Source organism: Rhagoletis zephyria, unplaced genomic scaffold, assembly GCF_001687245.7.
Source record: "Rhagoletis zephyria isolate East Lansing unplaced genomic scaffold, Rhagoletis_zephyria_1.1 Rzeph_scaffold_04312, whole genome shotgun sequence".
Lineage (NCBI taxonomy): Eukaryota > Metazoa > Arthropoda > Insecta > Diptera > Tephritidae > Rhagoletis > Rhagoletis zephyria.
The window spans coordinates 5,250-19,569 of record NW_016161395.1 but is presented as its reverse complement, the minus strand read 5'-3'; the positions used below and the strand labels follow the sequence as shown (position 1 = coordinate 19,569).

Here is a 14,320-nt window from a genome sequence, read left to right as displayed (position 1 = left end):
TATAAATTTATAAACCACATTAGTAGCAGTAGTAGTATTAAAGTAAAGTAGTAAGCTCGAAACTGACACAGCAACACAGGCTCGCAATATACCAGTTCTACGGCTTATTTACACAGCACGCATTCAGGATGCAATACGTCGCAAATTAAATTCAGCGGCGAAATGATAGTGTATGCTGCAAATAGTTCTAATTAATAATTGATTGTCATTTTTATACTTAAATAAAAACACATTGTAATAATTACCATGAAACTTCATATGAGTCTGAGTCTTTAAATGTAGACTCTTCGCACTTTCACATTGATTCGCTGTCTAGTAATTCAGTCTCAATGTTCGGCTTAAGTAAACAAAGTGCGTTCAAAGTAAAAATTAGTTCATTGTTACTGTAAATTAGCTATGGTTTTAATCTTCTTTTAGTATAGAAGATATTCGTTTTGTCGTACTTAACTTTAATAAGATATACAGTCAGTCAATAAAGTTTAGGTACAGTGAATTTTTTACAATACCGGCAACTATTTTTTAAATATTTTATTTTCCCCTAATTTTTTATAAAAATATGGTTAATTCTACACCAAAAACCGCAAAATCAGAGTTCCAAACCTTATGCAAAATTAAAGAAAACTGCGAATTTCCATCCAAGTATTGCATTTTACACTCTTTAGAAAAAAGTTAAGTACTCAGTTATTAGCCCATTCAATTTTAGTATAACAAAGAACAAGTTTGAGGTAGCTGGGACTTACCATTGATATTTAGCAATTTTTTTTTGTTGCTTGGTAAGTCCTAGCTTCCTCACACTTGCACTTCATTATACTAAAATTGAATGGACTAAAAAACTTTTTCTAGAGAGCGTAAATAGAAAGTGAATTATTTTAATGAAATTTTGCAGAATTTTCTTGAATTTTGCACAAGGTTTGGAACTCTGATTTTTGGGGATTTTGTTGTAGAATTGACCATATTTTTATAAAAAATACCGAAAACTAAAATATTTAAAAAATAGTTGCCCTTATTGTAAAAAATTCGTTTTACCTTAACTTTATTGACTGACTGTATTAAGGTAGCTGTGCTGGATTGCATAAAAAAAAATTAATTTGTCTTTTCTTAAAAAAAATGTAGCTCTGGTGGCTTGCATTTTTAAATAAATTTAGTAAGAAAGTGATAATTATTTTGACAATTTTTTTTTTAAATGCCTCTTTTTCTGCAACTGCATTGCCTTTCTCAATTGTCCTTCAGGATCTTGGCCTTTGTTTATGGAATCACTAAGTATAATGATTATTAACCAACTCAAAAACTATACCAGCGTGATTACCGACGTATCCTTTTGAGAGGTAGGCGCACCCTTATAAGAGGAATAAGACCCAAACTTTTCATGTCAAAATTTCAGTAGGTTGCGTCTGTATGGCCTTTTCAATTTTATAAATTATCATTATTTTTAAGTGGAAAAATAAAACTCAAAATTAATGATAATCTCTGCGCGAAAAAATAAAAATCATAAAATAATCATTATTTGTAATCCCAAAAATAAAAATCAAATAATAATTATTTCCGTTTGAGCGAAAAAATAAAACTCAATAATAATTCATAAAATAATGATTAAATGCTGATTTAAATTATTTTACTCATAATGATTACCTTCCCTGCTTCTAAAATTTAAAATAGGATAGTTTAGTGAAAGTACCACATTTCACTGCTTTTGGACTGGTGCGGAACTAGTTACTATCGGACTGGTTCGTTTTTGGCAATAAAGAACTAGTACTGAACTAGAAATCTGGTTCACTAGTTCGTATTTTCCCTACAGGGTAATATCATGAAAAGGAGAAAACATTTTTTTTTTAGCCGGTCTGCTATATGTGTGTTTGCGCTGCGTTTTAGAAAAATCGGTAATAACTCGATTTTAAAAAAATATAACGAAATTCCGTTGATGGCATTGAAAAGCCGGAAAAATTGAATAGGATGTACATAGTTTTGAGAATATTGGAAAATTTTTGGGAATAGTTGGACAATTTGAGAATTGATATTCATGATTTTTTCAATATTGAGTTGCAGATTCTATTTATTATTAATCACGATTGCTTGGTAAGATAAAAATATCAACATATTTGAGTTTCTGGGTAAAAACTACCCCTTTAAACCTGGTGATATTTTCGAAATAGCCCGAAATAGCTTTCAATTATACACATTTTAAGTTCTAACACGACAATCAAAAAATTTTGACGTTCAAATACGATTCGCTAAACCGATATTAAAGATATTGGGGGTAGCCTTTGGAAAAATGTCTTTGGACATGTAGAGCAACTCATTTCTCTACTAATATCATGGAAAAAAGAAAACATTTTTTTTTTGAACCGGTCTAGCGTGCATATACATATGTATACGTAAGTCTTATAAGGCATTTCAATCTTTACAAGTGTTATATCACATTCACTTATTAATAATAAGGCACTTCATGTACACACTTATGTATGTATATACCTTTGTGGTCAGCTGATTAAGTAAAGTGACATTTTGACCAGTTTTGGCTATTTATCTTTTGTTTATTTAATGTTAATAATTTTTTTTATAAAGTTCTAATAGCTTACATAACCAGCTCCATATAAATTCACATTTCAAACTTCGTATAAAAACTATAAAAATTCAACCAACTTTAACAATCACACCTAAGAATGATACACTTTGTATTCACAATTTTTAGAAAAATTTTAGATACGCAGTTTTATAGCCCATTAAATTTAAGTAGATCAAAGAGGAAATATCAATCAAATCAAATAGAAAATCAAGAATCATGCATTTATACCTTTTGCTCATGTGGATTTAAAACCTAACGTTGAGGTCTTTCTATTGCAGGTTGAGAATTGTTTGCTGAATTGACATCAACAATTTCCATCACTTCACTTTCTTCGATAAATTGAGTATCATCTGCGCTTATACTTCCAATAGTGCTGAAAAATACAATTTAAAATAAATGTGGTGAAATTTTTAGTTATTTGTACAACGATTTTGGGGGGGAGGCCCCCTTGGAAGCTGTTTGAAAATAGGGGAAATTGGGATTTTTTGCAAAGGAAAAGGAAAGTTTTCCAACAAAAAAATATAACCCTCACTAAGTAGAATTCTCCTTTCTGTGTTGCCGAAGAAGAGGGGTTGAATAACTTTTGCAGAGAACACCTTCGGCATATTTCGCAAAAAGTACCATAATTCAAACCAAAATTATTAAAAAATTAGTGCAGAGATCTAGTAAATTATTATTTTTAAATAAAGTGTAGACGCTTGTCTAGAAGTATCTATAAAAGTTTTTCGATTCGGGTCACGCGTTTGGGTACAGCAACCCAAAATCGTTGTAGACATAATTAAAATGTACCCTAGATCTGCAGTATATCTGCGTGCTTATTTAATATAACTAACCGCCGGGAATTTGATATATTTTCGAAAAATGGTAGAGATTCGCAGTGTCTCCATTTTTCCCTTGGAGTTTCAGCACTACTGCCGGAAGCGAGTTGATCCATCCTTTTGCAGCGCTTATAGGAGTCGCGGAGGCTCTTCCATCGTTTCTTGCACTCCAGTTCTATTAACCAATTGAGCTTCAGAATTTCATTAATTATTTTTATAGTTTAACCTACCGCTCAACTTTGTATTAGCTGCAACCTCCTTCCATGCATAATCCTTTCTTCTCAAATTTTTGTACTCCATGTGGGCAAGGTCGTACAGCAGTGGATGATTGCGTACTTCTTCTATTAAAATTTCATCCAAGTCCATTGTTATACCTGGAAATATAATGGCAATTGTTAACCCTAGAATACTAACATTCGCCGGTGAGGCGGAACGAATTCGGTTTTCTCGTGATATTTCAGAAACGCTTTTTATGATCAAAGTAAGCGTTTACGCCAACTCAGTTTAGTGTTGTACGAGGTTGTTAGCAGACGCACATTGTACAGTGACCTTGTGCGGCTGAGTTCCACGCCCTCTTGTCGCCTGACAGGCGAACTTTTGTAGTAAAGGTAATTTTGTTTGCTGTACCTATTTAAGTTTTTAACATGATTGTTGGCTATTTTATGTTTTGAACTTAATATTTTTTTTACTTTTCGAGAGGGGTACCTATGAAGAACAAGTCCTAAAATGGTTGGAAGAAATATCATTGAATGGAAGCGATAGTGAGGACAATAAAAAACTAAGTAGTTACTTTTTCTTGAGATTTCAAACCTTTTCCTTGATTTATTCAAATAAATTAAAGTAAAAGGCCTGATATTTTATGAAAAATCAATTGCTTATTTTTTATTCATAAGGCTCAATGTGATTTGTAGGTACAAGTTACAATAGAAAAGATAAACAATAAATTTCTTTTAAGTGTGAAAGTAAATACTTGCAAGATAATTTATGGAATGTTGGAGTTCGTTCGCTTTAAAATATTTTTTCGTTATTTTTTTAAATTACCCTTCTCAAAAGGATGATAAAATATGTGTTATTTTTCAATACGAATTATTTTTATTAATTTTGAAAATATTAAATTAATTTATTTTTATTTTTTACTTTAGAAGCATATAAAATATGTTTAAGCTAATTTTTTAAATAAATTTAAGTTTTTAAAAAGGCAAACTTTGTACTTTTTTTTTTAAAGTAGCCTCACAGGCGAACGTTAGTATTAAAGGAATAAAAAATAAGGATAGTATTCTAGGGTTAACAAAATACTAATATTACAATTAATGGCGAAAATCTTACCAAATATAAATAATGTGCAGCATAAGCAAAAGAATTCGATTTTATTTTAGCACAACAGCTTTTCGGTATGGAAGTACATAATTTCGTTGTTGCCACATTTAAACATTTCACTTCTATAATATTAAAATATCTTGCCCTTAGTGAAATTTTTTGTACAAAAAAGAGATCAAAGTAGCTTAATTAGTTTAAAATTGTTGATTGTTATTACATTAAAAATATAAAAGTTATTTTATCCTTTTTCTTAGTTAAATAACGTTAGACTTGTTAAAGCCTAGAAAATTTTTAAATTGCATGTTTTAGTGGCAGCACTACATCTACTCATTGTCGCCGACAAAATTAGAAATAGATTTAATTTGGCGACGTCGACAATTGCAGTCCTGCAGCCAAGATGTGGTGCTGTCGTCAAAATAATTGTGTTCGTAAGAACGTGTGTATTTAATATTTGACAGATGCTGCTTGTCGCTTGCTGTCGTCAAAGTTTTCCGAGCTTTACTGCGAAGCTCGCTTAACAAAGGCTGCAAGTCGATAGTTTGCCGTTTCGGAGTCCCAGGGCCTGTTTGGTTGGGATCTGCAATATTTATTGCCTCATTTATTTTTTTGTTTCAATTGTTATCGTTTATTTATATGTACGTATATTATTTGAAATTAAGCAATTTCGTTATTTTATTTTAGTATAATACTTTGGTTAAAATCTGTATGTGTGCATGTACATCCCTGTGGGGAAAGTCTCTAGTTCTGATTTGGTGCGCCTCTAGTACATTTAGACCCAGTACTGGTTCGCGATAAATCCCTTTCGCATGCAATTTAACATGGCGACCCTGCATCCCTTTTTCGTTAGTTCCGAACTAGTCCTAAATTCTATAGTTCCGAATCAGTTCTAAAATCAACAGACGAAAGAAAAAAGTATCATGAATTTTCAATATTTTTGGTTATTCCATGTGTGCGATGTTAAGTTATTTTGAAAGAAATGTGTTTTCAATTTCAAATTAAATTTGTTTGAATGATTGTTAGAAATGAACGTTTAGGCGCCTAATCATAGTAGTGTAATCGTTTTGTCGTGTCAAAACGAATGCATGACGACTCGACGTCTGCACACTTGGGCGCCCTGCGTAAGCCCTGCTTGCGCGCACATTACACATTTGCTGGCCGGTCTATCTCACTAATACGCGTCCGCGAACATTTCTGCAATAAAATATTGCGTACACGTTTATGGTTTAATACAATTGGCACGAGTTTTAGCACAAAATCATTAATTTTCAATTGTTATCTACTGAAATGACAAATAATTTTTATTTCGAGCACAAAAAAGTAAACAAATGCCGATATCAAAACGGCAAGCGCCTTACAATGTTGGGCGCTTCGATTCATGAAGTTTTTATGATTAGGCGAAAACATGATTATGAATCGTAATATACAGAGCTTCATTGAAATACATGTGTTCGGTATAAAAACTTCATACTTTAGTACGCCGGAACGATTACACTACTATGACTAGGCGTTTAATGTGCGGAGTGCCTTACAAACCTTTGGCTGCAGCTGAGTTTGCAGAGGTACTCGCTGTTACTGGTTAGATTCCATACGGTCCCAATATCTGAAGATGTTAACACAAATTTTGGTTTTCTATTACCAATCTATGAAAAAGCATCTGCGAAGTTCAGAATAGAAGCGTACTTGAACGAAAAAGCCGCCAAGCACATATCTATGTAATGTAAACAAGCGCTGCGGCTACATCCCTTTTTCGATAGTTCGGAACTAGTGCTAAATTCGAGAGATAAGACATAGCTCGTTCTGCATTCCTTTTTCTATAGTTCTGAACCAGTTCTAAATTCGTCACTTTAAAAATACCACTTTTGGCAGATTTTGGACTGGGGGGATCTATTTACTATCGGACTAGTTCGTTTTTAGCGATGAAGGTCTAATACGGAAGTAGAAATTTGATTCACTAGTCCGCGGTTTCCCTGCTGAGATAGGTTTGATTTGCGTTCGAAACGAACATATACAAACAAACACAACTCTTGATATTCTTTTCTTTACTTATTATGTCATTGGACTTCATTTTTAATTAATTATTATAATTTTTTCAAACGGATTCTGAGTTTGATTTAATTTTAGTTTTATTCAATTTAAATTTAAATTAATTTTATTTTAATTTAGCACAATTTTATTTTATTTAAATGTTTAATTTAATTTTACTTTTGTTTTATTTTAATTTTTAGCTTTTTTTGTTTAGCTTGTATCTACTTATTATGTCGTTGAATTTAATTTTAATTAATTAATTAATTATTATTATTTTTTTAACGGATTCTGAGTTTTATTTACTTTTAGTTTTATTTAAATGTTTAAAAAAATTTTACTTTTGTTTTATTTAATTGTTAGCTTTTATTTAATTCAATTAAGGACCCTCGCCGCCTTTCTGCAGTTCGGTATAGTTTAAATTTACTTTAAGCGCATTTACAATTAACTTGACTTTGTTTTCTCCTAGTTTTTAACATTCAGTCTCGTATANCACCCTCGCCGCCTTTCTGCAGTTCGGTATAGTTTAAATTTACTTTAAGCGCATTTAGAATTAACTTGACTTTGTTTTCTCCTAGTTTTTAACATTCAGTCTCGTATATTCGGTACGCTTATGCAATTTTGAACCATTTAAAATTTTTATTTTATTTTAATTTCTTGTTAAAATTATTTATAATTAAACATTTCACCACTTATTCAACGGGGCTTTGATTTGCGTTGACACACCTCTTCTGGACCGGTTTCCCAAACGGGATTCCTCGTATGTCCGCAAATTCGGTTCACCGTTTGAACGGGCTATATCCTTTGCCTCAGTTTAAGTTAAAAATTTACTATTAACTAATAATTTGTGGACGATCAAAACTCGCGCACCACACTTCTAACTGCTTTAAGAGCACACATCCATCTGATCTTTGCTCCTGGTTGGCTTTCTAATCATGCCCTCGGTGCGCTTGTAGCCCCAGGAAATTACCTTCAAAATACTTTCACTCAATCAATACAAGCTTACGCACACATTCCTCTGCATCCCGGACATGAACATATTTGTTGAAACACACACACACACATTCAAGCTTTGATCAAACAATTCACAATGGGACAGATACGTACGTTAAGGTTTGAAGGTGTTTGATAGGGTTTTATGCGGCTTTCAACACAACAGGCTGCCGCTACAGGCTCGAACCCGCCGATCTTGCCAGATACATGGAGTGAGTTCGTAAAATGGATTCTAAAGGCTGGCTAATCCTGTGTCTACTTTATTATACTTATGATACTATTATTATCTGGGAGCAACGTGTGGCCTCGACCCACGACCTAATGCGGGTTTCAAGCATGCCTCATACTCTTGATATGTTACCTTGTATCTGTATTACACATGTGTGCTCAACACATTCTACTATTACCCTGCAGTACGGGGGAGCGACTACAGGACTGCTGAATCGGTAGCTACTAAAGGGTTGCAGAATTACATTTGTCTCTTCTACGCCTGAAAGCACTCTTTGCTTTGTACTCTACTCCCAAGTAGAATGCTTATATCTCTCCGCGCAAAGCCATTACTCTTCATCGCAAGTGCAAATGCTAGTGATACTTCTTCTGTTGAGCCAAATTGTGTACACTACTTGCCACGATCGCGCAATACAGGCACACGACGCTACGCCAACGAGTACAGAAAATATTACACGCTTGCTTGCAGTAATCGAAAGTGCTTGTGGTGCTTGTGTATTCGAAATTCCTCGCCGTATTTGGTCGTTTGCGACTTGACTGGCAACGCATGCGCACAATTAATAAATTTGCATAATGGAGCTTGACAACGTAAATATTAATATTAAATACATATTTCGCTTCTATCATTTTAATGCATTAATGTTTGCAGTCATTTACCAACGATCCACCTGCTACAAACGTTAGTTTTAGTAGTAGTTTGAGTAATAGTGTCAAGGCGTATTTAACAAGGTGGTGTTGGCCGTATATACGTAAAAAATTACACTAACAAATTATACGCTGATGTCCATACTGTCATTGGTATGAGTTACAACAAACACATTTTGACGTAATGGCCTCCACGGCGAAAAACTCAGCTGTCGCCCCAACACCACCTTGTTTAATACACCTTGAATAGTGTCATAAGAGAAAAAATTATTAGCGGCGAGTTTAAAATTTCTAAGGGTACTGGGAAAAGTAAAGTAAAACGTGTTTCAATGTTTAAAGCACTGCAAAAAATCAACCTCAAACTTATTGAAGCACAAGTGCGTTATAAGATACTCAATGAATAGTAACAGCGAAAATGTACTATTTTCCGAAATCGACAAAACTTGTACTAAAAATGAATGTAAGCGGCTCATGGCAGAATTCACTGTAGATGCATTACATACTGAGTCAGATTCCACGCCGTCATGTTCTACCGAAAATAGTTTATTGTTCAGAGATTTTGTTCAACCAAGACAAACGCTTAGTATTGAAAATAAAATCTATAGAGAAATTCATAAGTACGAAAGCACTGATGTTGAATTTTATGACGATTTCGATATTGTGCACTGGTGGGACGGTCATAAAAATGATTTCCCAATTTTATATAAACTGAGCTGTCGAATTTTAGCAACTCCGGCATCCTCAGCTCCTTTTGAAAGAGCATTTTCCGTCGCCCGAAATATTATCACTGAGAAACGTTGCAGTATTAGTTGTAATGACAGCGCAATAAACAGGATAATGTTCCTACATTCAAGCATTGGTTAAAAGTATGTATATTAAAAAAATTTGAATTTACATTCTGTATATGTATGTTTCACGATTATAAACAACTCACATATTGACAAGTTTTGCCTATACATTTTTTTAAATTATTTTATTTCAATTACTTTTTATAAAAATATAGTTTATTCTTTAAGAAAAATCATATAAATCCAAACTTGAGACTTTGAGCTATATTAAGAAAAAATTAACAATTTTTCGTAAAAATATCGAGCTCTTTTATTGGTTTACTTAGAATGGTTTTAAGTATGCAGTTTTGTAGCCCATTCAATTTTAGTACAATGAAGTGCAAGTTTGCAAAGCAAGACTTACCGTTGATATTGGTAATTTTTTTTTTGTTGAAGCTGTTGGTCATTTTCTCCATATAAAAAGAATCGTGTTAACATACTTCGTATGGAAGAAATGACTGACACCGTCAATAAATTCCAAAATATCAACTGTATGTTCGTGCTACTTCAAACTTGCACTTTATTCTATTAAAATTGAATGGGCTAGTAAGCTGCATATCCAACCAAATCTAATGAAAAAGCTAGAAATTTTTATGAAAGTTTGTAGAATATTTAATATTGCAAAACGTTTAAATCTTGCATTGCAAAACTTTTCAATAAATGGTTGGCGTATACATACATAATTATTTTTTTTGAAAATCATTCTTTTGTTAATTTTATATTTTCTTTCCTTAAATATTTAATCTGGAATATTATACCCATTTTCGTTTAACAAATAAACTATACACATTTCTTTAACATTGACTAGTTTTCAAAACTTTATTCATTACCTTATTGCAGCAAAGGCGTTCGCTGAAATAAATACATACATATGTATGTACATATGTATGTGCATATATATTGTATATTTTTAATCAAATAACGTAGTAGTAAGGGCAAGCATCAACAATAACTTTGATGTAAATACAAATGTATCTACATGTGTGCATAGCACATAAATAGCATAACCCAAACACCAACAATCAACAGCTCTATGAAAATACTCAAATACTCGCAAGCACAGTACACTGCTTGCGGATATTCTTCAGTCGAGGTAATTGTGTTTGCAAAGCCAGTACTTCTTTTCTTGCTATTGATCGGGTTTTTACTTACGCATACTCCAAGCGGTTTGTGTTTGCCCGCACTCAACAAGAGAATGGAGAGATAAAGAGAGTAGATAATTGTATCCGTGCAGTGTTTTAGTAGATACCTGATAAACACCGTCAATTACCGACCGACTACTTGCAGTGCAATTCATCGATTACTTTTACAAGGCAATGTCCTAGGCGGTAGTCATCATCGGCTCTCTCTGCACTACCGGGAGTTACTAAAGTAGTCGCTTGCGTGATTTATGCGCGCCCTCTGTCGTAGTTTTTCGCTATTCTACTTACGACTGGTTCGACTCTGCTTTACCATGTGCACTACCACGGGTTAATAGAGTAGCTACTTACCTAGGAGTCGGTGCAGTAGCGGTTCAAAAGTAGCGATTGACTCCAGCAGTACTGGAGGGTAGCTATCGCTGTGTATATACAACTACATACCTACTTATGCACGTGCATACATACTAACAGAAAATATCACAGATACCGAATCTTGCAGAGAATATCACAGATTATGTAGATACCTAGGCCAAGGCTTATCGCAATTATCACAGACGTTCAAAGGAAAACGATCACAGTAGTAAATAACTAAGTGTATAAATGTATAAATAAATATAAGTCAAATAAATATATAAATAAACAGAAAGAAACTGACAAGATAAAAGGTAAAATATCTCTATGTTTCATGAAACTAATCGTACCTCCAACTAGTAATACTGATACATTTATAAATACTGTACACAATATATACATTCACTAACGCCCAAAATAAAATTTAATCAACAACAACGTCAAATCACAGGACCAAACAGGTCACATACTGCTGAACACATAACACATATCTTGACCATTGAACGATTACCATGCGAAAATGTCCTTTCCATGGTATATTCCGATTTTATTCCCGTTTACAACACTTAATTCGTAATTTGAATTCCCAATAACTTTCAGGACGACACACTTGATTTGCTTTGGAGCCAACTCGGCCTTATAATAGTATATTTTTGAGCTTTTCTTAAAATTCCGTCGATATACTACCTGGCCTATATTGAAATTAACTTCCCTATTTCTAGTAGTGTACGCCTTTGTACTTCTTTCGTGTGCCATATTCAGTTCGCGCATTATATTATCTCGGATCAGTTGCATTCGGTCTGGGCTTGTGGCTACTTAAAAATCTGGGTGCCCAACAGAGCTGAGCTTCGGTATAACTCATACGATTTACCATGTTGTATCACAAGTATACCGAAAGCCGCTTAATATGGGGCACAATTGATTGCTGTATGCACAACGCTGTGAAGTGCGTAAGTTGCATCGCCTATGTGCCGGTCCCAAGTCTTCTCGTTATCCTTTATGTGAGATCTTACGATCTGAAGTACCGAGCGATTGACTCATTCGGCCGCGTTTCCTTGGGGCGAATAAAATGCAGTCTTTACATGCAACGTTCTATACATTTCCAGAAATCCAGCAAAAATTTCCTTAACGAATTGCTTCCCGTTGTCTGAATGGATATACTCCGGCACTCCAAAGAAATGGAAAACCTCTCTTTATACAAATTTTATTACTTCTGCCGAAGTCGCGTTTTTCATTGGTTTTAGAAAAACGAATTTTTATGTACACCTCTATGGCCTTTCGACAGGGAACTATGAGAAACTTGCACTTAACCCTCACGCAGCTCCGACAGCACCCAGAGTTTCCAGGCTTGGTCCTACTGAAGCTCGTCCCCCTGTCGAATTGTGCTCATTTGTATACGATACTCATACGTCTGGTAGTTTGTCCTTGTTATTTGTCACCGTCTCTAGCAATTCTTTGTATTCAACCAAATCGAAGCATGGCGAATCCAGGCTGATGTCAATCACTCTCTCACTCAACTTGATCTCCTCCATATTGGCCCGTGATAGCTTATCCAAAACTACATTTAGCTAGCCCTTGCGGTATTGTATATCAAAATTGTAAGCTTGTAGCTTAAGGATCCATCATGTCAGCCTTCCGCACAGATCCTTTTGGTTCATTAACCACTTCAAGCTAGCATGGTCCGTGATAATTGTAAAGGATAGTCCTTCCACGTATGGTCTAAATCTCTTAGCGCTTATTACGGCTGCATAGCATTCAAGCTCTGTGATGCTATAATTTCGTTGTGCTTTATTAAGTTTGGCGGAGATGTGCGCAATTGGTTGTTCATTAGTTTCGTCGTCTAGCTAAAAAAGAACCCCTCCCACTCCGTCGGTTGATGCGTCGCACTCTATGTAATAGTGTCGGTTAAAGTCTGGGTGAACAAGTACAGGAGCGGAAATCGAGCTCTGTTTCTGTCGCTCGAATGATTTTTTACAAATCCCTTGAGCTACATTGCACAACCCATAAGGCATCACCGTAAATTAAGAAAGCGGCCTGTCCGGTACGGTAAAGGCCGTCTTTTCTCTGGACTTTGGTTCTAATCTGCCAAAAGGCATCTTTCAAATATATTGAAGATATGAAACGCGTTTGTTGGAGACAACGAAAGATCCCATCAATGTTTGCCAAAGGACAATAATGCTTAATGGTCTGCTCGTTGACTTTGCGAGTAGCGAGGCAGAGACTGTTTTTGGTTCCCTTAACCACTAAAGATACGTATGAGTTCCAGCTACTATTGCTTTCTTCAATGACACCCATACTAAACATCCTGTCTAATTCTTGGTAAATAAACTTGTGTATCGCTGGAGATATCGGATAGTGTCTCTGCTTAACTGGTAGGTTTTCGTTCACTACTTCTATCACATGCTGCTCTACGTCTGTATGCCCCAATCCCAACACTGCGAAGGATGGTAATTAAGCTTTGACCTTTTCTAATTCTACTTGCTGCTCTGTTCTCAATTCATGATGTACCGTGTCAAACGACAGGTCACCATCAGTGGACACAACCCCTGCCACTTCAGAATGTGTTTATCGCCCCACGGCCCCTCTACTCACAACATCCAAATCGAACGCCTTCCAAAAATCAATCCCAAAGTACACTTTTTGTTCTAAATCTGGTACAATTAAAAGTTGTATATCTCTAGTTACCCCGCACCACACGACGGGTAGAGTAGTTACGCCTTTCACAGGGGTCTACCCACCATTAGCGGTCCTAACTTTTTGGCCAGCTAAGTGCAGAATACTTTCTTCACTGCCTTCTAAAAATTTATTAGCATCTTTTCCAATGCAACTTGCACCTGCCCCATAATCTAACGAAGCAAATGTGTCTTTTCCTCCGATGTTCGTTTTCGCGAAAAACCGGTTGTCACCTTTTACGGTAACGATCGTAGATATGATTTTGTTCTAAATTCGTCTATAAGTTTTCCTTTTTCCCGCATTTTATGTATTTTTTCATAATTTCGTGTTCGCCTTTTCTTCGAAACTTCTTCACAAAAAATTCTGTTTTTCGCTGCTTGATACTCCAGTTTTCTTCGATAGACACTTTTAACCTCGGTTTTAATACATATATTCGTTCCTTTATTAATAATGCTCTTGCTATATCTTTTAAGAATTGTGTACCCTGATTGTCCTCCGGGTGTTCCCTCACCTGGCTGGAGTTCCCAGTAATCTCTGACAGTGACGAGTTTCCCTGAGTTGGTTTAAAAACACAGAAAGACATATCACCTCCACACGCAAAACATACCATGTTGTGGAACGAGAACTTACAATGACTTTCTTTCTTAGGCTCGGACGGGTTTTTCACAAAAAAATCGACAGGCATACCGAATTTCTGGGTATTCTAACACTATGACGGCCTTAAAGCGGCTTCTATTCTGCCTA

General features: G+C 34.9%; 1 protein-coding gene across 1 annotated transcript; it reads right to left on the bottom strand.

Moving 5' to 3' along the window:
• Nucleotides 1–2,815: 2,815 nt before the first annotated feature.
• LOC108370552 (transcription factor Adf-1-like) lies at nucleotides 2,816–4,873 on the bottom strand. Its single transcript, XM_017625885.1, has 4 exons — nucleotides 4,708–4,873; nucleotides 3,612–3,755; nucleotides 3,397–3,556; nucleotides 2,816–2,936 (listed from the first exon to the last, which is right to left on the bottom strand). The coding sequence occupies exons 2-4, from the start codon at nucleotides 3,745–3,747 to the stop codon at nucleotides 2,816–2,818; spliced, it is 417 nt and encodes a 138-aa protein (XP_017481374.1). The 5' UTR covers nucleotides 3,748–3,755; nucleotides 4,708–4,873.
• Nucleotides 4,874–14,320: the final 9,447 nt, after the last annotated feature.